General features: G+C 44.0%; 1 protein-coding gene across 1 annotated transcript; it reads right to left on the bottom strand.

Annotated features, from left to right (window-relative positions):
- LOC306917119 (band 4.1-like protein 3) lies at positions 1-23,840 on the bottom strand (the record flags this gene model as incomplete). Its single annotated transcript, XM_079495252.1, has 20 exons — positions 1-6; positions 1,343-1,381; positions 2,577-2,654; positions 3,191-3,292; positions 6,954-7,045; positions 7,482-7,581; positions 9,620-9,649; positions 10,086-10,102; positions 15,264-15,323; positions 15,634-15,797; positions 16,629-16,726; positions 17,013-17,165; positions 18,365-18,452; positions 18,632-18,734; positions 19,484-19,605; positions 19,856-19,928; positions 20,509-20,551; positions 20,864-20,968; positions 21,201-21,380; positions 23,742-23,840. The coding sequence occupies 20 exons, from the start codon at positions 23,838-23,840 to the stop codon at positions 1-3; spliced, it is 1,752 nt and encodes a 583-aa protein (XP_079351378.1).
- Between the last annotated feature and the right edge of the window lie 2,989 nt (positions 23,841-26,829).

The raw sequence follows: 26,829 nt of genomic DNA, 5'->3' as shown, positions 1-26,829 counted from the left end.
TCACTCCTGAAACAAAGACAGCAGAAGATTAGATTGGATGGACGATAGACAGACAGACAGACAGACAGACAGACAGACAGACAGACAGACAGACAGACAGACAGACAGACAGACAGACAGACAGCCAGCCAGACAGACAGACAGACAGACAGACAGACAGACAGCCAGCCAGCCAGCCAGCCAGCCAGCCAGCCAGCCATAGCTGAATGGTTAGAGAGCCCGTCTGGGAAGCCAAAGGCCCCAGGTTCGATTCCAGGCCTCAGCAATGCATCAAGGTGTTCCTGATATGAGTAAGGCCCACGCATACTCCAGTTTTAGATGATACTCACCTTTTTGGTGTCTAGTAAAAACAGAGATAATATGTGCTGGGGTGAGCAGTGACTCGCCTATTACCGCGGCGTGACGTCATGTTGTAGTTTTCCCAACACCTGCTGTGAGTAGGATATCACCTAAAAACTGGAGTGTGCATGAGACTCTCTGAGGCACTGCCCCCTGTTACTTAGAATGGGTGAACCCATTTTGACCTGAGATCAGATTCTAAAAATGTCTTCTACATCCTGACAGTTTTCTGAAAAAGCTATGTTTCTATGTCAGTCGTTCTTCGATTTTTCAAAAATAGCAGACCTACAAGCTCGCAGCGCGCCACTCGGTGGCGCGCTATGAGCTTGTAGATCTGCTATTTTTCAATAGCTAAATTATAACATAATGTTTAAAACACCAAAAAGGGTTCCCACCCAAAATGGGTTAATCAAGCAATAAGAAGCCACAAGAGGTTGCAGTTTACCTTTTATCTTTTAATGTTACTACTAAATGGAAACCAGACAATCAGAATCAAGGAATGGGACTATAGCCATTTTAGAAAGAAGAGAAAAGAAAGAAAGAAAGTATGTAAGTACCTGGTCATCATGGTCAGTAGTTTCTCCAGTTATAACTATTCTCTTCTCAATCCTAGTGGCTGACATCTCTCTTTTCACCACCTGAGGACATATTGATGATGATTCATGCCATGTAGGCGTAGATTACACACCACAAAATGTCTGTGTGTGTGTGTGTGTGTGCGTGCGTGCGTGCGTGCGTGCGCGCATGTGTGCGCGCACGTATGCGTGCATGTGTTAGTGTGTGTGTGTGCGTGCGTGCGTGCGTGGTGCATGCGTGCATTGGCTAAATTCTGTTCATTGTCTGTGATAATTATTGGGAGTCGCCATATATGGAGGAGGTGATGCTTCCTGTATCCGTGATCTGTATCCTGAAAACCGTGTTGCTGAGTTTGTGCATCTACTATTGTTTTTGTTCAAGTATTTCTTGTAAATGTGAACACGACTAAATGAACATGTTTTCTCACCCGTGGAGCTTCAAAAGCCTTCACCAGGGCTGCAACGTCCTAGTGGAAAAACATTGAGGAAAAAAGACAGAAAGAAACAATAAGCCCCTATATGAAACGTTTAACCCATTTTGACCTGAGATCAGATTCTAAAAATCTTCTACATTTAAAAAAAATCTTCTACATCCTGACAGTTTTCTGAAAAAGCTATGTTTCTATGTCAGTCGTTCTTCGGTTTTTCAAAAATAGCAGACCTACAAGCTCATAGCGCGCCACTCGGTGGCGCGCTATGAGCTTGTAGATGTGCTATTTTTCAATAGCTAAAGCATAACATAATGCTAACACCAAAAGGGGTTCCCGCCCCAAAATGGGTTAAAACACACATGCGCGTACACATACAATACACACGGACACATTTAATGACGTGATCATGGTCACTCTTAGAGTGTACAAATGGAACCAAAATGGACACTCTCAGATTTATCTGGTCCTTGAAATTAAAATGTTTGAGAACCACTGTACACTAAATGGAACAGAGCCTTCATTAGTATCATCAGTAACACCTGTGAAGGAAGTATGGAAGGGGCCTGGAAGGAGGAGGGTATGCGCATGCTTAAAGCACATCGAGTGGCACATCGAGTGGCAAAGCAACAGGCAAAGTGAGTTTAACATTGTTTAATGTTGTTTAATACAATCAAATAGGACTTTTCTGTTTGGATGTATGGGCTGTCAAGGCCAGAAAGTAGTTTTTTGCCACTCAGTAGGCGTTCCTGCATAACTTCCGGGTTTGATGATGATGTCACGAGCATACCCTCTATTCTGAGTGCATAGAGCCTATAGGGGAACCCTGGTGTCACACAGGTCGTGAGGGGCGGGGCGGGGTATTTCTAGTGGCCCAGATATCCAGTGTGTACCCAGGCCCGCGGGAAGTACTTTACACTCGCAGGGGCTGAGCGTCTAGTAGGGGGTGCGCGCGCATAGCGCGCGCCGCAAAAATGCGCGTGCACGCGCATCATGCACGTGCATTTTTGCGCATTTTCACGCGCAAACGTGGCCTTTACTTTCCCTCTCCACACGCAAGTTATATGAACGAACTGACACAGGCAATTAACCAGGATAAGGTGCCAATACTGTGATACAGCATATTTTGTATCTTTTTTTTTTCTTCCCCTCCTGTTCGAGGGGGGGCTGTGCCTGGGGGGAGGGGGTGCTACAGCCCCCCCAGCACCCCTACTTCCCTCAGCCATGTGTGTACCTTATGCTCGTCCACCATTGGCTGGTTCTGGACATGCGACTCTGACGTTGTGACAACGGAATCAACACTCTCCGATGTCTGAAACAGGAAGCAAAGAAAGCACAACTTGAAAGTCATAGTAGTGTTTTAGCTAGGGTCCGATTATTTTGGAAAGCAACAACGGTTTAAGAAATGTCGCATATTACACAACTTTCCACATATTTTGCAACTTTACCCCTTATCCCTAAACTTATTTGCAATTTTTTACTATTTTAAAACATTTTAAAATAGTTCAACTAGCCAATCTACATCGGCACGTTCTGAGTTGTAGATCAGCTATTTGAACTTTTTTTAAATAGTCAAACATGGTAAATAGGTTTAGGGATAAGGGCTAAGGGTTAGGGTTAGCAAGATATAGCTGCTAGTTACTGAGAGGCGTTAGTACAGCCAGCGTACTAACAGTTTGTATGGATGAAGACAGTAATGTGATGATGACGTTTTAATGGCAGGCAGACAGACAGACAGACAGACAGACAGACAGACAGACAGACAGACAGACAGACAGACAGACAGACAGACAGACAGACAGACAGACAGACAGACAGACAGACAGACAGACAGACAGACAGACAGACCTTTATATGGCTGTCTTGATGTTCTGTAGAAGTGCACCCTCTTGATGCCGACTGGAGCAGAGCAGTCAATTTTGGAGACATGTCATCGAATGTCGGCTTGGGCTACACACATAAATACAAATACATATGTAAATACACACAAATACACACACACACACACAAACGGTGGTGCAGACAGACAGCTGTAGCCATGCAGGGGGATGAAGCTAAAGAGACATGGGTGGCTCCTGTGAGTGTAGTTTACTTAAACAAACAAACATAGCAGTTTCTAATGTTGAGCCCATTGTTATTTTAACAACCTTTTCATGGTCTTTAAAAATGTTAATATACTGTACAATGTATAGTATAACACATTTATAAACAAAAGTATGCTCACATTAATACAACTCCATGTACAGTACAGTGTACATGGAGTTGCATTAATGTGAGTTCACAAATGTGTTATCACTGAATTTATGAACTGGAATGGAAGCATAAACTCTCAGAACCTGAGACTTAATAGAGCCTCAAATTGAGCATGAAACCTGCATCTTAACCTAATTTAAATAAACATAAACTGATATTCATCCAACACCATCTGCAAAAGATGATTAGAGTCCTCTGATTGGTCCAGGGCTGAGTGTGTGCATGTGTGCATGTGTGTGTGTGTGTGTGTGTGTGTGTGTGTGTGTGTGTGTGTGTGTGTGTGTGTGTGTGTGTGTGTGTGTGTGTGTGTGTGTGTGTGTGTGTGTGTGTGTGTGTGTGAACTGGAACATGGAAGTCCCAAACTTCCATGTCACTTTTGCGTGGAATCCTAGTTCACACCTAGTTCAGCTTGGAAGCAGAATACCATGTCATGGTGTGTGAACTAGGTGTTAGTGTCAGTGGCGTAAATATCGACGAATATATGAGCCAAGTCCCTCCCCGCCCAGTCTAGCATTGAATGTAAATGCTATGTTGCACCAACATTAGGAAAAATCAAACGGCTAAAGCCGATCTACATGCTGAAACGCGTTCCTCTGTCCGTCCCACGTGTCACTTTTTGAGTTTGGTGGGGCTAAACAAAATATCTGCACCGGGGCCTATCACCATGATGTTGCGCTACTGGTTAGTGTTGTGTCCTGAGAGAAACCTAACAAACCATCCTTTCATTTTCGTTGATGACAGACAGAAGCGGCTAGCGAATGGCATTCCAGTCCCTTTCGTTAGTGTTAAGAAAATGAAAGAAGAGGTTAGTGAGGTAGTGCAGGTTAGCGTTGCTAACAAGCACATTTCTGTTTTGTTAGTGGCAGTATCAGAAGTATCAGCTTCTAACCAACAGGCTTCCATTCCCGTCGGCCATTTTGGTTTCAGTGTAGAAGGCTCAGAATGGCACAGCAGCGAAGGCAGGGGGAGTCAAAATAAATCAGAGGCAGCTCACGCGCAAGCGTGCACACACACACACACACTGTGTGCGGGGATGTCGGCAGACATCCTCAGGCTTGTAAGCGGAGCGTGTGCTTGGTTTCCATGCCAACATTTAATCAACCAATCAGCTTGCCGGATCAGCATACCACACTGGCCAGGGACGGAGACGTCCTTCCGCTCAGTTGACCCGGGGACACAGGAGAGAGGAGGGGCAGGCCGGCATTCGTCAGGAGGTCATCGGGTCTCAACAGAATCAGCCGACTGTGGTGAGCGTTGATGACATCACCGCTGATGTCGTAATCACTGGCCGCCGCCGGGCCAGAGATGAGGTGAACCTGACTTCCTGCCGTCCACATTGTAATACTGCTAGCAGGAGTGGTAGTAGTGCTAGCTATAGCGGCAATACTAGCCATAGTAGTAGTACTAACTGTAGTAGTAGTAGTACTATCTGTTGTGGTACTCGCTGTCGTTGTACTGGGAGGCCAGGCGTTGCTAGGAGACAGCGGAGAGCTGGGCGTCATCACCTCGCAGATGGTAACTAATGGCAGTCCCGCACGGATGACATCATTGATGACGTCATCTGCCAGGGTCACAGAGACGACCGTGCCCGCCAGCATCTCCTCTGCGGCCATTTTGTCAACACTCGTCAGGGTGACGTCGGCGTCCTGAGACGTCATGGTGACCACCATTCCGGAAAGCGTGTCATAGCTCCGCCCCAGTTTGTAGCTCTTCTCTCTGATTGGCTGAGGACGGGTGCCACCGTAACGCGACTGGCTGTCTGGCTGAGGAGGGGCGTGGCTAACTAACAGCCAGGCATCCTGCAGCACAGACAGAATGTATATACTGTATACCACAGAATACTATAATCATTCATTATTTATTATAACTAGAAAATACTGTTCCTGAAGAGACAGTGTGGGCTCGCTTGTTGGTAGCAGGTGGCATTGACCCGGTTTTTAAAGATTAAGCCAATGAGGAGGTCGATTAGAACTGCAGTTGTCATAAATGGCCTAGAAGGTGTTGCTATTTCCACGCCTGCTGGTTGCAGAAGGATTAACACTCCATTCAAGTGAATGGGTATTTGACCAGACTTTATTTGACCGGACTTTACACTTTCATTATAGTGAACATTTTCATGAATACTAACTACTATGCTTTCAGTCGTTGGTTAAAAGTCTATAAACATGATGTGCATTTCACGAAAGTATTATTATTATACGTATATATCGTAGGATAGAATATAGAACAGATTGCAATAGAAGTTGAATATTTACATTTGATTGACAGCCTGGTTGACCTACCTCAGCTGGTATGCTGTCCAATGGGAGGGGCTGAGTCTCAAGATCTGATGTCGTTGGCTGTTCAGAAAGACACAAAGAACATAAACCAATACAGTGCAGTGGCGGAATAAATACTTCAACTGGTTGTAGATATACTCTATTACAAGTAAAAGTACTGCACACAAGTGGTGATTTTTATTAAATGAAAAAGTATGATGCTATTTTTTTTAAATCTTGTTTGAAAATGTCCAATCCAGTCTACCAATGATGTCACCGGTAGGGAGGTTTCTAAACTGTCCACAGCCCTGCTCTGAGACACAGAGGGAGTAGACAGGTTTCTAAACTGTCCACAGCCCTGCTCTGAGACACAGAGTGAGTAGACAGGTTTCTAAACTGTCCACAGCCCTGCTCTGAGACACAGAGTGAGTAGACAGGTTTCTAAACTGTCCACAGCCCTGCTCTGAGACACAGAGTGAGTAGACAGTGTTCTAAACTGTCCACAGCCCTGCTCTGAGACACAGAGTGAGTAGACAGTGTTCTAAACTGTCCACAGCCCTGCTCTGAGACACAGAGTGAGTAGACAGGTTTCTAAACTGTCCACAGCCCTGCTCTGAGACACAGAGTGAGTAGACAGGTTTCTAAACTGTCCACAGCCCTGCTCTGAGACACAGAGTGAGTAGACAGGTTTCTAAACTGTCCACAGCCCTGCTCTGAGACACAGAGTGAGTAGACAGGTTTCTAAACTGTCCACAGCCCTGCTCTGAGACACAGAGTGAGTAGACAGGTTTCTAAACTGTCCACAGCCCTGCTCTGAGACACAGAGTGAGTAGACAGTGTTCTAAACTGTCCACAGCCCTGCTCTGAGACACAGAGTGAGTAGACAGGTTTCTAAACTGTCCACAGCCCTGCTCTGAGACACAGAGTGAGTAGACAGGTTTCTAAACTGTCCACAGCCCTGCTCTGAGACACAGAGTGAGTAGACGGAAAAGGTACCACAGAATAATGATGAACAGTATAGTGAGGACCTATGAAGATAGGATGAAAAAGGGGTATAGTGCTCCTTTGAGTAAAGTATGTGAGTAAAAGTACGTAGTTACCTCCTGAGGTTCCAGAGGCTCTATCATGGGCGTGAAAACAGGAGAGCAGGACATTCGTATGTCCCACTCCGTCATCCCTCCTCGCCCTCCTCCTGCAATTACAATAACAATTTATTGTCACACACACACACACACACACATACAAATTGACCGCTAAAATACATCAGAAATAAATACTGAAACCAGAATCATATATTTTTTAATTTTTTTTACAAAAAGAGTGAAGTGTCCCTTTAATCTACGCCAAGATTAATTCAAATACCAAAGGCGGGGGGTGTGTTAATACATTCATAACAACAGGAGTCTGTCCAGAGGCATTCAAAACAGCCGTCATAAAACCATTACTGAATAAACCCAACCTAGATAACAATAACTTATATAATATCAGACCCATATCAAACCTTCTATTCCATTTACGCTTAAGGGCAAATCACAGCACGGAGACAGCCCTGATAAAAAATAATAAATTACCTCAGAACAACACACACACACACACACACACACACACACACACACACACACACACACCTACGCCCTCCAGGAAGTTGCGGCGCAAAGCGTAGATGGAGCTGTCAACCTCCACAGCTATCACCTCCGCTTCCTCGGTAGCTCCGCCTGCTTCCTGTTCCTGAAATCAAATGGATACATCAGTTATTTTGAACTAATTAACATAATATCCACTAATTCACTCACTAACACCTGAATTATTTAAAGATGTACAGTATAGTTCTGTCATTTTTTTCCACCCTAAAACATGATCATCAGGTATTATTATATAAGGATACTGCTCACCCGGGTGAGCAGTATGGGTTAGCGCCTTAGAGTATATATGAATAGAGACGGAACCCGAGTTCTCCTCCCATCCACTTGCATTAAGTTGCTCTAAAGCGCATGAGGCGATTTCACTCCTCCTTCCGGGTAGGAACAGAGTGCATTCTGGGATGGATTTGCCCCAAACACATGAACGCGCTGCCGTTGACTATCATTGCACGCGTTCACGTGTGTTCACGTATGAAACAGCATTCACGTGTCACCGTGAACGTGCACAATGATAGTCAATGGACCAGCTTGTTCATGTGTTTGGGCCCACGCTGCAATACCAAATCCGGCCACTATGTCCATTTCTCCTCAGGGTTTCCTCCTGGTGCCGCCTCTATTCATTTAGGCTATACTCTAAGGTTAGCGCCCCAGCCTGTGTCCTCCGTGAGGAGGAAGCCCAACAAACCTCGGTGAGGCCTTTAGGAGGGCCATTATAATCCACCACTCCTGAATGGAGTGCCTGGTTGGCTATTGTTGGCACAAGGCTATCAAAGGAGCCAATTGTGTCCGTATAGATGCCTGACAAAGCCGGATGCACCACGGTGGATGCAGTGGTGGTGATCAGGGACTTTACCACTGCGCCACCTGAGCACCTCAAAACTAATAATTAATTACATAGCAACTAAAGCACATTTTTTGTACAAGCTCGCAATGCTTCGCATCTCGACACGTTTTGAGCTTGTAGATTGGCTATTTTCAAATAGCCAGCATTAAAGTGGTTAAACTGATTTTGCTATAGCTAATTTGAACCAACTAACCCCCTCAAGGAGTCAAGGACCCTCTGTGGGTCTCCGGACCCTACTTTGAGAACCACCAAACTGTGGGCCAAATGTCTGTGTGTTTTATTTAGTAAGAGTCACCACTTGATCCCTTGCCGTTCCGTGACATGTTTTGGATTTTCATGTGTTCCTTGGTTTTTAGTTAGTTAGTGTTTTAACTAATTGTTTTACTGTGATTTTGTAGTATTGTATTGTCCTTGATTCCTTGTTGCAGTTTCAGTTTTGCTTTACACTGTGTACCTTTATTTTGTAGTCTTGTTTTGTAGCCTTCCTGTCCTTCCTGTCTTGTCTCACTAGTCCTGTGATTGCCAGTGTTTCCACCTGTGTCCCCTTAGTTCCCCAGCCTATCCCTGTGTTGATTATCAGATTATCAGTTGTGTTCACCTGTGTCTAGTTAGCTCTTGTCTATTTATATGCCCTTGTGGTTTTGGTTCTCTGTTGAGTCGTTGTTTGTAGTCACTGTTCAGTCTTGTTTTTGAATCCTAGAGCTTGTATTCCTATTTCCTAGTGTTTCCTCGTGCCTGTTTCCCTGCGTTGTTAATAAAACCTGGATCTTGTGACTCCTGCCTCTGCTTCTACTGTCTGCACTTGGGTCCTACTAGCCTGGCTAATAAGCCAGACTCAAATCACACTGTCGTGTGGTATTTGAGTCTGGAGATCCTGTGTATGGACCTTGTTTCCCGGGGGGCGGGTTCAAACATTTTCTCTTTGACACAATTGGTCAGAGCTACTGTCAGTCAAAGGTCTCAAGCATTGAACGTCACTGTACCAAAGCCCGCCCATATTGCATACCGTGTCCCGATTGGCCACACCAGTTCTCTGGTGTAGGAAATGGGCGTACAATTGAGCCTCTCCAGACCGTAATCCGCCGGCAGGCAATTTTTTTCAACGGCTGATTCGGTCTGGCTTATTAGCCAGGCTAGGGTCCTACACCTTCTCTGCCCTGCACCGTGACAGAGGGAAACATTAGCTAAACATTGCCAATCTATAAGCTCACAGTGTGATGCAGCTTTCCGATGTTGAATGAAGACCCCGGAACTAGAAAACCATGCATTAAACTAGACTTACCTGTGTCTTCAAGTCTGAGTCTTCATCAGACTGGTAGACAGACAGACAGGCACGCCACACACGCACACACACACACACACACACACACACACACACACACACACACACACACACACACACACACACACACACACACACACACACACACACACACACACACAAGCACACACAATTATTTGGTACAATTGGTAGTAATGTACATGATGGATATAAAATATTAATAATGATGATAAATAATAATAATAATGTTTTACCTCTGACAGATCTATAGCTGTATCTGTGAGCTCAGTCTGACAGACAGACAGACAGACAGACAGACAGACAGATTAGAACAAAGGGCACACATTGGTCTGTCTGGAAGTGTGTGTGTGTGTGTGTGTGTGTGTGTGTGTGTGTGTGTGTGTGTGTGTGTGTGTGTGTGTGTGTGTGTGTGTGTGTGTGTGTGTGTGTGTGTGTGTGTGTGTACCTTGGTGTCATGCTGGACTGGCGAGGGGGGGCTGTGTTGTGAGACCTCCAGAGCTCTCCTCTCCTCCTCCTCTCTCTCTCGCTCTCTCTCTTCCTCTCTCTCTTTCTCTCTCTCTTCCTCTCTCTCTTTCTCTCTCTCTTCCTCTCTCTCTTTCTCTCTCTCCTTCGCTCTCTCTTTCTCTCTCTCCCTCTCTCTCTGCTTTTCTCTCGCTTTCTCTCTCAGCTTCTTCTGTCTCTCCTCTTCCTCCTCGTCTTTCTCTTTGTCTCTCAGTCTGATTCTCTCGTCCCGCTCCGCTGTCAAAATCAGCAGCTCCTCATCTGCACACAAACAGACAAGTTCCATAAGTGGCCCATAGAGGACGCTGTGGCGCCCTATACTCTTTGGTTAAATGAGTACTTTTCCACCGCCAGTCGATGCTTCATATCCATATTAGATTGCATAATTCAATGCATAATCGGCGGAATGGCGCAGATTTTGCAAGGATACATTTATTTTATAGTACTCGCATCTTTCCGCATAAAATGTAAACATTTGTGTTGGCTTGACAAGGGAAATTATGCAATTACTTAATGTAAATTAACTTGTTGCGTCAAACATTCAAGAAATTATGACACTTTCAAGTTAATCCTAATTGATGAGCTTGCAACGTTGCCACGTCAGGTAGTGTCCCATGGAAGCAGATAAGGGACAGCACAATTTGTGGGATAGCATATCACTTAGCACAGGGGTTCTCAACCCGTGGGTCGCGACCCCTCGGGGGGGTCGCCAAATTATTTTAGGGGGTCCCCAAATTATTTTCAAAAAAAAAAAAAAAAAAAAAAAGATTTTTTTTTAAATTTTATTTTCACGATTTTTCAAAAATAGCAGACCTACAAGCTCGTAGCGCGCCACTCGGTGGCGCGCTATGAGCTTGTAGATCTGCTATTTTTCAATAGCTAAATTATAACAATGCTTAAAACACCAAAAGGGGTTCCCGCCCAAAATGGTTAAAGGTTATTGTAGCAGTCAATTTATATTGGGGGTCGGGAGGGGGCGGGGCAGGGGTCCCGAGACATTGCCAAAGCATTTCCGGGGGTCCCCGGCCAAAAACGTTGAGAACCCCTGACTTAGCACTTAGACATAGATAGACTGACAAAGTTTAGCTTTTTTTTTTACCTTGAAAACAATGAAAGGGAGACAATAATATATGCATTTTTTTTGCATTGCTACCTCACTCCCATGAAACATCAATACTGAAGAACTGTGTATTACATTTAAAACATAAAAAGAAGATAATAACTAAAGTAAGAAGTCATCAGTGACTGCTCTCTTTCATAATGTAGTAACCTAGTTAGTGTAATGTCAAATACAGTTACCTGGCTCCAACTGTTTCTCGGGTGTAACGACGGTGATTACGTCGCTAAGGGTGATGGCCCTAGAGGAAGCATACAACCCCAAACCAAAGTCTGAAACACACACACACACACACACACACACACACACACACACACACACACACACACACACACACACACACACACACACACACACACACACACACACACTATGAGTTTATGCTTATTTATCTATCTATCTATCTATCTATCTATCTATCTGTCTGTCTGTCTGTCTGTCTGTCTGTCTGTCTGTCTGTCTGTCTGTCTGTCTGTCTGTCTGTCTGTCTGTCTGTCTGTCTGTCTGTCTGTCTGTCACTGTATCATGGCAAAAACACTGGATGTGGAGAGTGGAGTTGTCGTGTTCATGCTCTTATAGAGGTATTGGAGCAAAGCCTACGTCCATTTTGACATGATGTCTCCCCAAGTCGCTGTACTGCCAGTTCCCCAATCCCCCACACATCCATGCGTATAGTCTTGTACCAATGACCTGCCAGTGAGGAGCCGCCAGCAAGAGGACCTGTGGCGGAAGCCTGCTTTCAAACCCCACCGCAAAAGCAAATGGAGGCAGCCCAACTAACACAGCCTAGAAACCAATTCTGCCAGCCAACTAGTAGCATGCTGGTCTAGTCATTAGACTGCAGATCCACACCTCCTGGGTTTGAACCCAGCTGCTGCCACTACTTTTTCCAACAACCGCAACTATCTTTTTAAAGTATAGTTTTAGACCACGATGGAGGGGCGCTGTCTCTAGCAAACTTGAGCCACAAGAGCGGGTTGCCGTGTCAAACGTTGCAACGTTTGCTAGAGCCGACTCAGCCCTGTTCGAGTTGCAACCCAATAGGCACAGAATAGTAAATTATTACCCCCCCAAGGCAATGCCAACACTGAGTAATGTGTCCCACCACGGAGCAAAGCCAAAGTGCTGTCCTCCTGGAATAGACAAATCCACAGACGGGTGCCCTGGTCGCAGCCCAGGGATTTCCTGTAGGCGGAGACAAGACATCTGCCGTGTACACACTAGTCAGCTCTTCTACTACAGTGAATGGGAAAGTAAACTGATGTTTGTCTGCTCAAACGTTGCTCTTTTACCTGCTTTTTACTAACATTAACTTTACAAAGATACCCAGACCATCGAGATTAACCTGTGTAGTTTATGGCTGCTCCAACAGTACATGTATACAGGCCTAGTGACAGAATTCGACTTTGGAGAGAAACGGAATGTCAAATACGAGCGCCCGCTCGAATTTCGTTGCGATTGATGTAACTGGTAGGCATAGCTCTCTCTGAACGGTCCACAGCCCACTGAGACAAGGTGCTGCCACACTATCTAAAGAGCCGCGCACGTCTTAAGCTGTGCGCAGCGTATTTTCCGAGTTTTTAGACAGCTGGTGGATGTCAATTAAGCTCCACCTCCGCGGAAGACTTGCGCGACGGCCAGATTCCCGGGAACGCTCTCCTCCGCGCAAGTCTTCCGCGGAGGTGGAGCTTAATTTCCATCCACCAGCTGTCTAAAAACTCGGAAAATAAGCTGCGCACAGCTTAAGACGTGCGCGGCTGTCGACCGTTTTGCGCTTAGGTGTGGAAACAGTGACACAGTGTGAACAGACAGAAATGGTTCCACATCAGAATGAGCATCAGCAATGAGAAATTAAATGAAGATGAGGTTAGATTTAACACCAGTACTCCACATCCACAACCAGTATGTTTTGGGCCTTAGCCTTTACACAAAGCACCACAACGCCACATTGCCACGGCAACGGCAGGTCCAGCCAATCAGAGCTCAGCATAGGGTGACCAATCAGCCAATCAGCACTGAGCACATGCACCGTAGGCTGGCAGCCACTAAGCAGTGTGTGTGTGTGTGTGTGTGTGTGTGTGTGTGTGTGTGTGTGTGTGTGTGTGTGTGTGTGTGTGTGTGTGTGTGTGTGTGTGTGTGTGTGTGTGTGTGTGTGTGTGTGTGTGAGAGGTATTCGCAGGTGTTAGGTATTTGCAGACAGTCCTCTTAAAGACAGTGTGACAATTTCACAATAAATGCAAAAAAATGCTCCTTTCTGTGTATTTCACTCTGGAATCATTAAGGATATTGACATGTCATTACATATATTAAAGGACCACTTCACCACTTTTCAACCTTTCTTCATATAATAGGTCCTCACTAATAATCATGAAAAAATGGCACGATTTTTTTCTGTCTGTGTCTCATAGGAGGGTTGTGGGCAGTTTAGAAACCGTCTTCCAGTGACATCATCATTAGGCAGATTTTTTTTTAAACAATATTGTTTTACAAAGATATTTAGATTTTCATTATCGTGAGAACGATGGCTTCCATTTTCGCATTGCAACTTTTCAGGACTAGAAAGTCTGCAGTTTCTATTAGCTTGTATTCCCCATCGGTTTCTGAACTGCCCACAGCCCTCCTATGAGACACAGACACAAAAAATTGCACCATTTATTCATGATTATTAGTGAGGACCTATTATATGAAGATAGGTTGAAAAGTGGTGAAGTGGTCCTTTAACAATTAAGTCAATAATATCAGGTGTCCATCTGCCTAAATGTAAATATCCCCCAAAAAAAGAGAATCCCTGGCTATGGGATCAGTTTTCTAATCCAGTCTGTAGCGGAAATAATGGCCAGAACCCACGGCTGGAACCAAGTGTGCCGTGCACCTCCGTTTATATTTTTTGGTGCAATTGTTTTGTTTCTTTTGGTATAATAATTGTTTGGCATATCCATCTTTTATTCACACATCAGCGCGACCAGTGAGACTAAACTAATTGTTTTGCATTACAGTATGTGGGTGAAACATAGGCCTACTTTTTTTTTTCTGTTTGGTTTGGTCCATAATATAAACTAGTCCTTACCCGTTATGAATATATGAACAGCAAATGATGTTCAGTGTGGTGTCGAAACAGCGCGTGTGTTCACGTTAACATGCCCCGTCCGAGTTGTTTTCCCCGTGTGGGTCTGTTACGCGGAATTTCCCTGTGTGGGTCTGTTACGCGGAAAAGTGTGTCCCAGTATTAATCTGTGTCCGTCCCAACATGCATTTCACTGGTGACCCGGAATAGGACAGACACACCGACAGACAGCGATCGGTGAATTTAGTAATGACATCTCCGAAAACACGGGGTTATACCTACATAACCTAATGTTTTGTTGTGATGACATGATCAAAATGTGGCTACAAGCACATAGTGATTATTATTTAAGTTAACTTTTGCCATAATCAGGTAGCTTTAAGGTACGGCCATGACAGCAATGGTAGGCCTACACCATGTAAAAAATAAACAGATATATAAAATGAATCATATTCGGCTATTCTGTATTTGGTTTTCGGCCAACTGTTTCCTATATTCGGTATCGGCCAATAATTTTCCTTTCGGTGCATCTATATAGAGAGAGTGAGAGAGAGAGAGAGAGAGAGAGAGAGAGAGAGAGATAGAGATAGAGATAGAGAGAGAGAGAGAGAGAGAGAGAGAGAGAGAGAGAGAGAGAGAGAGAGAGAGAGAGAGAAAGCTAGGGAGAAGCATTAAGACTGAAAGTGTTCTGTAAGTCTGTGCATATAAAATTTATATATTGGCCTGTCAACCATTTTTCATAAATAAACAAAACAATAGCATGTGCATGTTGGCTAATGGAACACAACAATGCTAATAATACGCCCATACTAAGCATAGGCTAAAATGTAGTTACTGTAGGTCAGCCGGCCCGACAATATAGCTCATCAATAAGATTACCATTAAATATGTCACTCTGTCCCTTTAAGAGCTGCAATGCTTTGGGCATGCTCCGTGTGTACCTGTGATGGCCGGAGAGCCAATCTGAATGTCAGTGGGCCTCTCAGGCCTGATCCTCCGAGCTGGGAACCAATCAAAATGTCCGGTCACCAAGTAGGAAAAAATAGAATCAAATAAACAACAACCTGGACTAACTCTTTGTCTCTGGACCAATCAGGAATAACTCATAGTAGAGTTTCACTTGGCACCCTGGCTTTTGTGTGCACCTCAGACAGTTTTTAAGTTGCTTGATTAAGTATTTAGATATTTGATATTCATTGTCCCCTTCCTATGCAAACCCATTGTAACTTCAAACTCCATTTTAACTATGATAGATTCATGGGAAGGACCCGTCCTTGGTTCTAGTATTCATAGTAGTTGTAGTACTAGTACCTCCATCTAAACTGCGGCTCTTGCTGGTGGAGCGCTGGAAGTGGGGGGCGGGCCTGTGGATCTGGGAGCTGGCGCGGCGTGATTGCATGTGAGTCCTCCCACTGTAGCGGAACTTTGAGCCCAGGTTCAGGAACCGTTTGGGAGGTTCTTCTGGAGCGATCGACCTGACAGACGGACGGACAGACAGACACACAGATCAGTTCCTGGAGAGTTCTATAAACCAGTGTTTCCCAACGTTGGACGGGGGGCACCAAAGATCCCTGGGGGTCTGTGAGGTCTTTTCTGTTTCACAAGATCATGACTTTCAAGCTTGTCATGCACGTTGAATGTTTGTTTTGTTTTTTTAAGTAAAACAAGCCCAAATGTATTAAATCAATTAATTACCAGCTGCATTATTATTATCTGTGGGTCTGCTGCTGACGTTATGCCACTTTTTAGCTGCGCTCCGCTGTTATGCTCAAATTAGTGACCCTAAAGAATTCTGAGGCAACATGGCTGGAGACGAGGGAGCCAATCAGAACTGCTCGACTAGCCATGCCGTGCAGACGATGGGATGTTATGGGTTGTTGCCAGTGGTGGCAACTGTCGTGACAGAAATAAGCTAAGCAGACTCCAAAAACCAAACCAGGCAAGCAACTGTGAATGAATCCACGTTAGCCTGGAAATATGCAGACTTGGCAACACTCAGCAGAAAGACTAGCGGTGTCCGTCTACCGGTCGCAAGTTTCCCAGGTAAACACTAACCTGCCGCTTCTACGAAGCAGCTGGTAAAAAAGTAGCAGAACTACAAGATCAACGTGTCATAATGAGATCAGCTATTTTCGCTATTTGTATCATGATGCATGCTGATGTTTCTACAAGAACGTGTGTACACATCTTGATTCTCACCGTCCGGAAGGCAAATCAGTTTGCCCGTGGACCACTTTTTGAGGCTATTCAGACCACAGTCTGTCAGTAAGATATACAGTATACGCATGCACGCCGCACGCACTTACCTGAAGAATGTGTGGTTTTCCACGCAAATTTTCCAAAGTCGTTTGGCAGATCTGTGGTTCTGCAGCTTAAAGCCAATAGTAGACTGAAACTGTTCAAACTAGAGAGAGAGAGAGAGAGAGAGAGAGAGAGAGAGAGACAGAGAGAGAGACAGAGAGAGAGAGAGAGAGAGAGAGAGAGAGAGAGAGACAGAGAGAGAGACAGAGAGAGAGACAGAGAGAGAGACAGAGAGAGAGACAGAGAGAGAGAGAGAGAGAGAGAGAGACAGAGAGAGAGAGAGAGAGAGAGAGAGAGAGAGAGAGACCAACATTTTACAACCAGCTAAACTAAAGTGACCCAGACACTGCATAACTCTGCATAACTCACGCGTGCCGTGCATAAATTACCTCTCCCGGTGTGATCTTGATATAAAAGTTGTTTCTCTTGTAGGAGATTTTCAAGATTTTGGGCCAAGAGAACCTATTGATCCTCAGCCTGTCTCTGTAGATCAACAACCCACTGGAACAGACCCCCAGCATGATGGCCACACACTCTGAGTCCTGCAAACACACGCACGCACGCACGCACGCACACACACACACACACACACACACACACACACACACACACACACACACACACACACACACACACACACACGCACGTGCATGCATGTATGTACACAGCAAGTGAACCAAAATATACTTGATAATAATGATTATAGTAGTGCATAAATATGAATGAATGTATTCATTATTATTTTTTAACGGATGATGATGATATTAACCAAATAGGAATAATTTGCTGCTGCCAAATGCATGACTGCTTGCAAAATAACGCTTTGTTAATGCGTAAAAAAACAGGCTTATATTATAAGCCTGTTTTTGGGCAAACAATATTATTGTTGGCTCATAAACCTAGCCTATGAACAATTTAAAAATGCGCCCAGTGGCCCAAATACATTGCATGGTCCACGGCAAATACATTGCATGGTCCACGGCAAATACATTGCATGGTCCACGGCAAATACATTGCATGGTCCACGGCAAATACATTGCATGGTCCACGGCGCATTCTCGATAATAACAAAAAGGCTGTAGCATTTACTTAAAAAATAGGCATATCCCCCCATTTATGATGGCACTCAGTAACAGACCCATATGGGGTGTGTGGTTTCAGGTTTGTTGGTCAAAGACGCACACGCGAATAAGGAGTATAGGAAAGTTCACGGTGCTAAAAGGTAACGTCCTGTCACAGTGCTACCGTAGAAGCGCACCCGCAGACCTCTCTCTCTCTCCTCTGATTAGGAAATATACCCCACCCAGCACCTGCAGCTGTGTCTGCTGCGTATCCCGGTAAAGCTTGATAACTGCCGGGGTCGCACGCCGAAAATAGCCAATCTACAAGCTCACAACACGCCTGGACGCGATCCGTTGTGAACGACTGTCGACCGACTTGCAGACCCTGAAACAGGGTCAGAACTGTTAAGCCTGAAGTTACCTCATTAACAATCTGAACCACAATAAAAGAGTTTCTATTAGTCCAGGTCCATTAGTCCAAAATATAATAATAAATATACCTACCACAATGAAAAAAATAAAAAATAAAAATGCAACAATGTTGCACCCTCTCCCGCGAATCGCACGAGTATATCGAACTACAGGTGTGTGAATATGCCCTTATTGTGTAGAGCAGGGGTCTTCAAAAAAAGGGGTCTGTGTGTCTGTCTGTCTGTCTGTACGTGTGTGCGTGCGTGTACCTTGGCATGATGTAGATCCACTCCATACATGGAAAGTTTCTTAACGTTTGCCAAGAAGAGAAGTTCAGCTTCGGCAGGAGACATTCCTCTACTCGCCCACACATGCACGCACACGCACACGCACGCACACACACACACACACACACACACACACACACACACACACACACACACACACACAGTAGTCATATGATACATGTTGATTTGTAACTTTTTAAACTGCGTCTTTATGTGAGTGCGTGCATGTGTGAGTGCGTGTGTACTAACTTGCAGTTCTTGTGTAACTCCATGATCTTGTCTTCCAGTTCTTTGCTTTGGTTTGGAGCAAACTGAAGTTCACTGAGGTAGTTTGACCCCTCTGATGACTCCTCTGAAACAATACAAACAATCTGGTTCCCAAAGTGTAGTCTGGGGACCCCCAGTGACCCTTGAGGGGGTTCCAGCCTGGCTATTTTCACATCTTTCTTTTATACAAACTAGACCTACTTTGGAACAATGCAAGTTGGGAACCTAGTATGCAATACCCGTTGTCATAGCACCCGCTTGAAATATTTTCAGATGTAGGTCTGTGGCCATATACACAAATTTGGGGGTCCTGGTTTTAGAGTAGCCAATAGTGGCGCCCGATTCATACATCTTTAATGCACTTTCTATGTGGCCAAGCTTTTCCTTAGCGCTGTGACGCTAGTGCACTAGCCCCAAATCCATCCATCCATCTTCAACCGCTTATCCAGAGTCGGGTCGTGGAGGCAACAGTTCCAGCATAGATTTCCAGCCTTCCCTCTCCAGAGCAACATTAGCAACTTCCTCCTGGGGGATCCCGAGGCGTTCCCAGGCCAGTGTGGAGATGTAATCCCCCCATCTGGTCCTTGGTCTGCCCGGGGGTCTCCTCCAAGTGGGACGTGGCAGTGGGACTAGCCCCAAATAACAGCTGAAATTCTATTTCTCGCAATTACTGTAAGTCATGTTATGCCTATTAACTCTTCCCACTGATTGCGACTGCTGTTGTACCTTTCTGGCTCACATGCCAGTGAGGAGCCCCCTCTGGAAGAACGTAGTGCCTCCATTCTACTCATCCCGTTCAACATTCCCATACATTCATCATAGTAGTATTGTTACCTAGATCGTAATCTCCCAGCTCTGATTGGGCAGTGTAGGCACCCAGGATGGTGTGAGTGGCTAACGAACAAGGAAGTCGACCCGAAACGATGTCTTGCCTTATCTGTAGACATAAATAATACCTAAACACACATGCACGCACACACGCACGCACGCACAGACACACACACACACACACACACACCCACACACACACACACACACACACACACACACACACACACACACACACACACACACACACACGTTTACCCTAGGTCTGGCTATGTCATGTAGTTAGTTAGCAGTAGGCCTACTAATACGAACAGAACTTCCATTAAGTTAATCGATTCCTTTCATAATAGTTTGGCTGTGGTTGACTGGTGGGGCTACCTGGTGATGTCTTCAGACAGGTGGGCGGGGTCAGGATAAAACTTCACATTAAAGGTAAAGATCCAGGGAACGCCTGACAGACAAACACACACAGAGAAACAGTTCAACACGGTTAACTAATAACTAACTAACTAATAACTAACTAACTAGCCTATTCTAGTAGCCTATAACTACCAGTACAGTTAACTAGTAGTCTGTAACTACCAGTACAGTGCCAGTGCCATCACTACTGTGCCGACGTCTTGTTTACAATATTCACTGTACCGTTCCATGGATGTATTAACATTTGTGGTAAGATGAGTGTTCCTTTTAGTCATGTGCAAGGTTTTACAAATCACTTTAAAACAAGATACCAAGACACGTACCGCTTGATACATCATGTGGTACCTTCCATGCATTTGCACTGCAACTACCTGGTTTATCCTAGCAGTGACAGGGACTACTTTCTTGTAGAAAATATTTCATGCATATTTGGGAAAGATTTTAGAAAAGCAATAAGCCATGCAAGTCTGTGGTTTAACATAACTTTTAGAATGGGTAAGAGCGTTGGCGGTGTGTGTGTGTGTGTGTGTGTGTGTGTGTGTGTGTGTGTGTGTGTGTGTGTGTGTGTGTGTGTGTGTGTGTGTGTGTGTGTGTGTGTGTGTGTGTCTAACCTCGGAGTTGTCTCTTCATTTCCTTGACGGGATCCAACCAGATCTGTAGGACAACACGTCAGTCAATCATTAACATCTCGATATCAGTCAGTCAGTCAATCAGTCAGTCAGTCAGTCAGTCAGTCAGTCAGTCAGTCAGTCAGTCAGTCAGTCAGTCAGGCAGGCAGACAGACAGACAGACAGACAGACAGACAGACAGACAGACAGACAGACAGACAGACAGACAGACAGACAGACAGACAGGCAGGCAGGCAGGCAGACAGACAGACAGACAGACAGACAGACAGACAGACAGACAGACAGACAGACAGACAGACAGACAGACAGACAGACAGACAGACAGATAGATAGATACCTTGTTATTGTCTGCATCTCTGAAGCTTATAGCAAAGTAATCTTTCTCCAACAAGTTCAGGTAATCACACACCTTCAGAAATAATACATAACCTCTGTCTCGCTTCTGCGCACGCAGGCACGCACCACACACACACACACACACACACACACACACACACACACACACACACACACACACACACACACACACACACACTTGAATTATTTATTGCAAATACATTATGACCATCATAAATTATCCAGTAGTATATAAAAGTATTCAGTAGTAGTAGTAGTAGTAGTAGTAGTAGTAGTAGTAGTAGTAGTAGTAGTAGTAGTAGTAGTAGTAGTAGTACCTCTACAGTACAGCAATATAAAGTATGGTCCAGCAGAGTGACTTTAACTTGTACTGTCCTGAACATTAGAGGAGTTCTGCCCGGAGACCGAGCGATGCGACTCGTGGACGACAGATGACTGCCAGTGTCCTCGGCCAATGAGCTTTGCCCATAGCTGTAGGATGCCCTGCCCTCACCAGTCTGAAAGTGCAAAAGGAGGAAGAGTCATATTTCACTGGTATTAAATTCATATTTTGTTCATGTATTTTAATGTTGTAAATGCCCTTTCTGTGAACGTTGTTGTCCCATGCCAAAAGAAACTATACAGCCTTTATCTTGGAACGTTAACGTGATGAAATAGAGAGCCATTGTGAAATCGAATTTGATATTACCAAAGCTGCCTAGCCTACCGACGGCGATGATGTCACTGGTAGGCAGGTTTCTGAACTGTCCACAGCTCTCCTCTGAGACAAAGGGCTCCATTTTCGTCACCGCTAAACCCCTTATCCCTAAACTTCTTTGCCTTTATTTTCTATTTTGCTAAACATTTTTGAATAGTTAAAATGGCCAGTCTACAAGCTCACAATGTGTCAATGTAGATTGGCTAGTTGAACTATTCAAAAATGTTTTTCAAATAGTAAAAAAAAGGCAAAGAAGTTTAGGGATAAGGGGTTTAGCGGTGACGAAAATGGAGCCCTTTAAAGAGTGAGTTGGCAGAAATGGTGCCATCTTATAATCAATATGTTTATAACCCTGAAAATGGGTGAAAGTCAAAGTCAGTAACGCAAATTCCAACACTCAAATTTCTGCCTCCTCCTCTGTCCTCTGTCCTCTAGCATGTCGGTGTTACGGCGAAATAAGAGACCTGCTGAAATGTGTCACTTACAGACTGATAATATCAGTCACTGCTTAAAATGCTCTGTCCTGACTGATAGACGGTCTGAGAAAGGAATGAGTGTGTGATTTGAATTGATAAGTGGATCATGTGGATGTGAGCTAGCTCTGTGCATGTCTGTGACAGGCGCGACACTCATGTATGTATGTATGTATGTATGTATGTATGTATGTATGTATGTATGTATGTATGTATGTACATACTATGTATGTATGTATGTATGTATTAGGGGTGTGCATCTCTCCCTTACAAGACGATTCGATACGTATCGATACGCATGGGCTACGATGCGATTCGGGGTCGATACATTTTATATACAGAACGATTCGATTCGATTCGATTCAGTCCAAATCGATACGATTTCGATTTTGTGGAACTTCATGGAATTTGATGCGATGCGATTCGATTCGATACGATACGTTGCGATCTGACACATTTAACCTTCTATAGATTTTTTATTTGAAGCTAGATCTATAAAGAATAGGGTTGGGACTTAATTAAAAAACATCTAATTAATTGGAGGCGTTGTGATTGATTAATTAATCTCAACATTTTAATCGCATATCAATAGGCCTATTTGACCTGAGCAGTGAGCTTTTTTTTCAAATGGATTTGGATATGAGTGAATCAATGAATAGTGACTACATAAGCATAGGCAATAAAACAAGTAGTAATAATAATAGTGATAATAATATTATTTATATGCTTCTCTGAGTACTTAAAGACACTTTTCAAGGGGAACATGAGAAAACAAATAAAAACAACTTTATTAGAGAAAAACTAAGACTATGGAATAAAATAAATGAAAGCTATAGCAATATTCCAGAGGTGGGTTTGAATTTATAGGTGGTGGCATGTCTCTGAGTTTTGGAAGTGCATAGTTTGACAGGTCTGACTGCCTGCTGTGGACAGTGAAACCCTGACCATTAAACACGGGCAGACGCAACGATACAGTCTATCATTCATTGTTAAAGCTCCAAATGATATTCCCATTCGTCTTTGTGTCTGCCCGTGTAAACGCAGCAGCGAGTGTGAGGGGTTGGGGAACGGATGGAAAGTATAGTGTTATTAAGGAGGACTCCTTCTAACTATATGGAAGTTAAACTAACGTTAGCTCCCATGCTAGCTACTAGCTAGTAGCTTCCCTCGTCAGACAACAGAACACCACCACAGATCGGGTGGAAGCTGTTGATATCACTGCTTGTGCCCGTGGATGGGAAATAAGATTTAAAAGGCTATGGAAGCGTGGATGAAAGCACAGATGTGTGCAATAAAGTTGTGTCGGATCTGCCTGTGCACCCCGTCTGCTGCTCGTGTGTTGTGACTGTCGCTGGTGCAAAGTTAAAGAGCGTCATAAGCATGCGCCCTTCCTGCGCTGGAAGTAGCAGATCTACAAGTTATCTACCCGTCGCAATGCACAGCGCTGTGGGCTTGTACATCTGTGTTTTTCCCGCAGTTAGTTGAATTATATCGATTCACAACTTTAGGATCGATCCAACGTCCGATCCAGACGCTAATTTGACCGATCCAGACACACGTGCATCGATGTAGTCGTATCGTTAATGTTAAAATCGATTATCGATTCATATCGATATTTTTTGACACCACTAGTATGTATGTATATATGTATGTATGTATGTATGTATGTATGTATGAATGATTTCTACCTGTTTGGGCGTGGAATGAGCGGCAGCTTCAGGAAAACACTCCGCCTCTGTGGGCGTGGCGTGGCTGGCCTCCTGCGGTTCGCCGAGCTCTGTTGTCATGGCGATTCACCTAAAAGAGACACAAAGGAACACACCGATTCATACTTTGTCATACAACGCAGTGAAAATAGCAGATCTACAAGGTGAGCTTGTAGATCTAGGCTTTTGTGTTTGAAGCATACAGAGGGCATGGATTGATGGTTTTATAAAACATTTTACCGCCTTGTTGCTATGCCAAATGATTCCTCCCCACACACATTTCTGTGTTGTCGCTGCTGTATCCAACTGACTAACCTACCAGTGAGGACTCAGGCCCCACCGTGAAGACGCAATGCCCGGACAATTGACCCGAACATGGGCCGATTGGGTTTGTATAGACGCTCGGCAAAGCTGGATGCTCAGCTCCACGGTGGATTTGAACCCACAGCCTCCGCGGTGGTGGCCAGGCACTTTACCACTGCGCCTCAGGATCCATTTTATTTTACCTTAAATTTTTATCCCACAATTTTGTACGCCAGTTTTTCACCCGGTACCAATTACTTAAGGTGAAATCCTGGGCGCTACTCTCCTTCTGCCAACCTGGGGAGAGCCCTGGACTGAGCTCATGCTTCCTGAGCATGAGGAGTGAGCAGGCCGCTTCTTATCACCTGACCCCGGTCAGCAAATTAAGAATTGTGTGGTTTTGTTGGATAGCTATAAAAAGTATAAAATAGTGTTTTAAAGAATGAAAAAAGAAACAAACAAAAACGATAAATAGAGTTTTCTGCTTGTATGTATTTTTCGAGTGCCGCACCAAAAGTGTGCAACTAAGTATAAATCAGGCTTGATAAATCCGAGTACACATATGAGTACTTCTACCAGATTAAACCAAAGGCGTTTGCTGTGACCTGGTGTGACCTTTCCCTACCGGTTCATTATATATATATATATATATATATATATATATATATACACATACATACATACATACACACACACACACACACACACACACACACACACACACACACACACACACACACACACACACACACACACACACACACACACACACACACACACACACACACACACACACACACACACACACACACACACACACACACACACACACACACATACATACATACATATATATGTATACATCATTCTTCCGTCCTGTCCTTTCTGCAATAGGGAGTGAGCAGCAGCAAGGTTGGATTTATGGATTAGATGCAGATCTAACTCTCTGTACTGACAGCATCATCACTCTGACCCATGTGTTGCTGTGGCAACAGCCCATTGACCCCATAAGCTGAGAGAGAGAGAGAGAGAGAGAGAGAGAGAGAGAGAGACTCCCAGATGGCACATCTGCATGAACGATGTGTGAATATAGCAAGATTGGTGAGCATGCTTTGACAGGAGGGTGGTGGCAAATGCAATACCACCACGTTAAGTAGACTATAGTACTAATCGTTATGTGTATTCCTGCACCAAGTTGACCTCGGAAAGATAACTGCTTTTCTAAAGAGCATGCCAAGTATTGTAACCAAAATCTAGCAACCAAATGTTGCAATACCAAGTTACCAACTAGATAGAATCGACACCTATAGTGCCAATGTTTATATCCTCAATCAAATTATGTATTGTGCACCTCGAAAAGCAAGTGATTAGAAAACAACACATGATATGTGTCTTCTTTTATATTCCTGCAACTGACAAAGGTTGCAATCGTTCATAAATAGACTTTGATCCTTCAGAAAGAGCTTCCTTGCTCTTCCAACTTCCTTACAGGTGTTACCGATCTGTTCCATTCTGGTCAAACACTGGAAACACTATACACCAGTGGGTTCCAAATGGCCCTGTACGGGTGTGTAACTATGAGAGCGTACGGGTCCATTTGGTTCCATTTGTACACTCTCAGAGTTATGGGGGTCCTTGAAAATTGAAGCACTGAGAAAACTGTTGCGCCTTTCTTCGTCCTTTTTCTTTCCAAACTTGACTACAATAGCGGTGGTCTCAAAAACATACGGGAAACTTTGACAGGAAAAGACTCGCTCACCGTATAGAAAATACTTAGGAAAATATTTTTTCTTTATTTTAACATGCTCATAAAGTGCTCATGCTCAAAGTGCAATTAAAAAGCAAACGTTTCGGTCCTAGGACCTTGTGCTATATCCAGATATAGACCGAAACGTTTGCTACTTAAATTGCACTTTGAGCACGAGCACTTTATGAGCATGTTAAAATAAAGAAAACATATTTTCCTAAGTCTCAGTTTAAGGAGTTTTACTTCTATTTTCTATACGGTGAGCGAGTCTTTTCCTGTCAAAATGGTCCTTGGACCACTGTACACTAAATGGAACAGAGCCTTAATTAGTATCACCGGTAAGAGTCAGAAGAGCCTGGAAGAAGGAAGAGTTATTTCCACAATATGTGCATAGAGCCTATAGTATATGGCCTAACGTGTACGTGTAGCCTACAATGTTGTTGGATTTCGTGACTTTTTTATGTGACCGGGAAAAAAAGGTTTTTAAAGAATGAAAAAATAAATATGGGAAGTTTGGGAACCCCGGGTTCTTACGCTTCAAGACGGGAACCCATTCATATAATAGCAACATATACATTTTTGTAATTTTTGAATTCATATTTGAAGTTTTTCAGAAAATGTAGGTCAGGATTGAGAAGGCTGCGGCGTTTTTAGAATCTGCCTCAATCCTAAATGCGTTAAAGCAGTAGCCTATACTTCATATTGTATTTTTTTAGTGCCGAACCACAAGCGTACAACTAACTTAACTAAGTATAAATCAGGTTTGATAAATACTCGAGTATAGGCCTACATACTGTATATAGGCTACTTCTACAAGATTAATCCAGAGGTGTACTTTCATCAGTACAGTATGTTGCCGTGGCCTGGTGTGACCCTTCCCTTGCAGTTCAGTCAACATCTGTTAAACTAGAAGCATAGATAGATAGATAGATAGATAGATAGATACTTAGATAGATAGATAGATAGATAGATAGATAGATAGATAGATAGATAGATAGATAGATAGATAGATAGATAGAT

This window comes from Electrona antarctica, assembly GCF_951216825.1.
Source record: "Electrona antarctica genome assembly, chromosome: 24".
In the NCBI taxonomy this organism is placed as follows: domain Eukaryota; kingdom Metazoa; phylum Chordata; class Actinopteri; order Myctophiformes; family Myctophidae; genus Electrona; species Electrona antarctica.
This window is presented reverse-complemented; position numbering and strand designations above follow the sequence as displayed.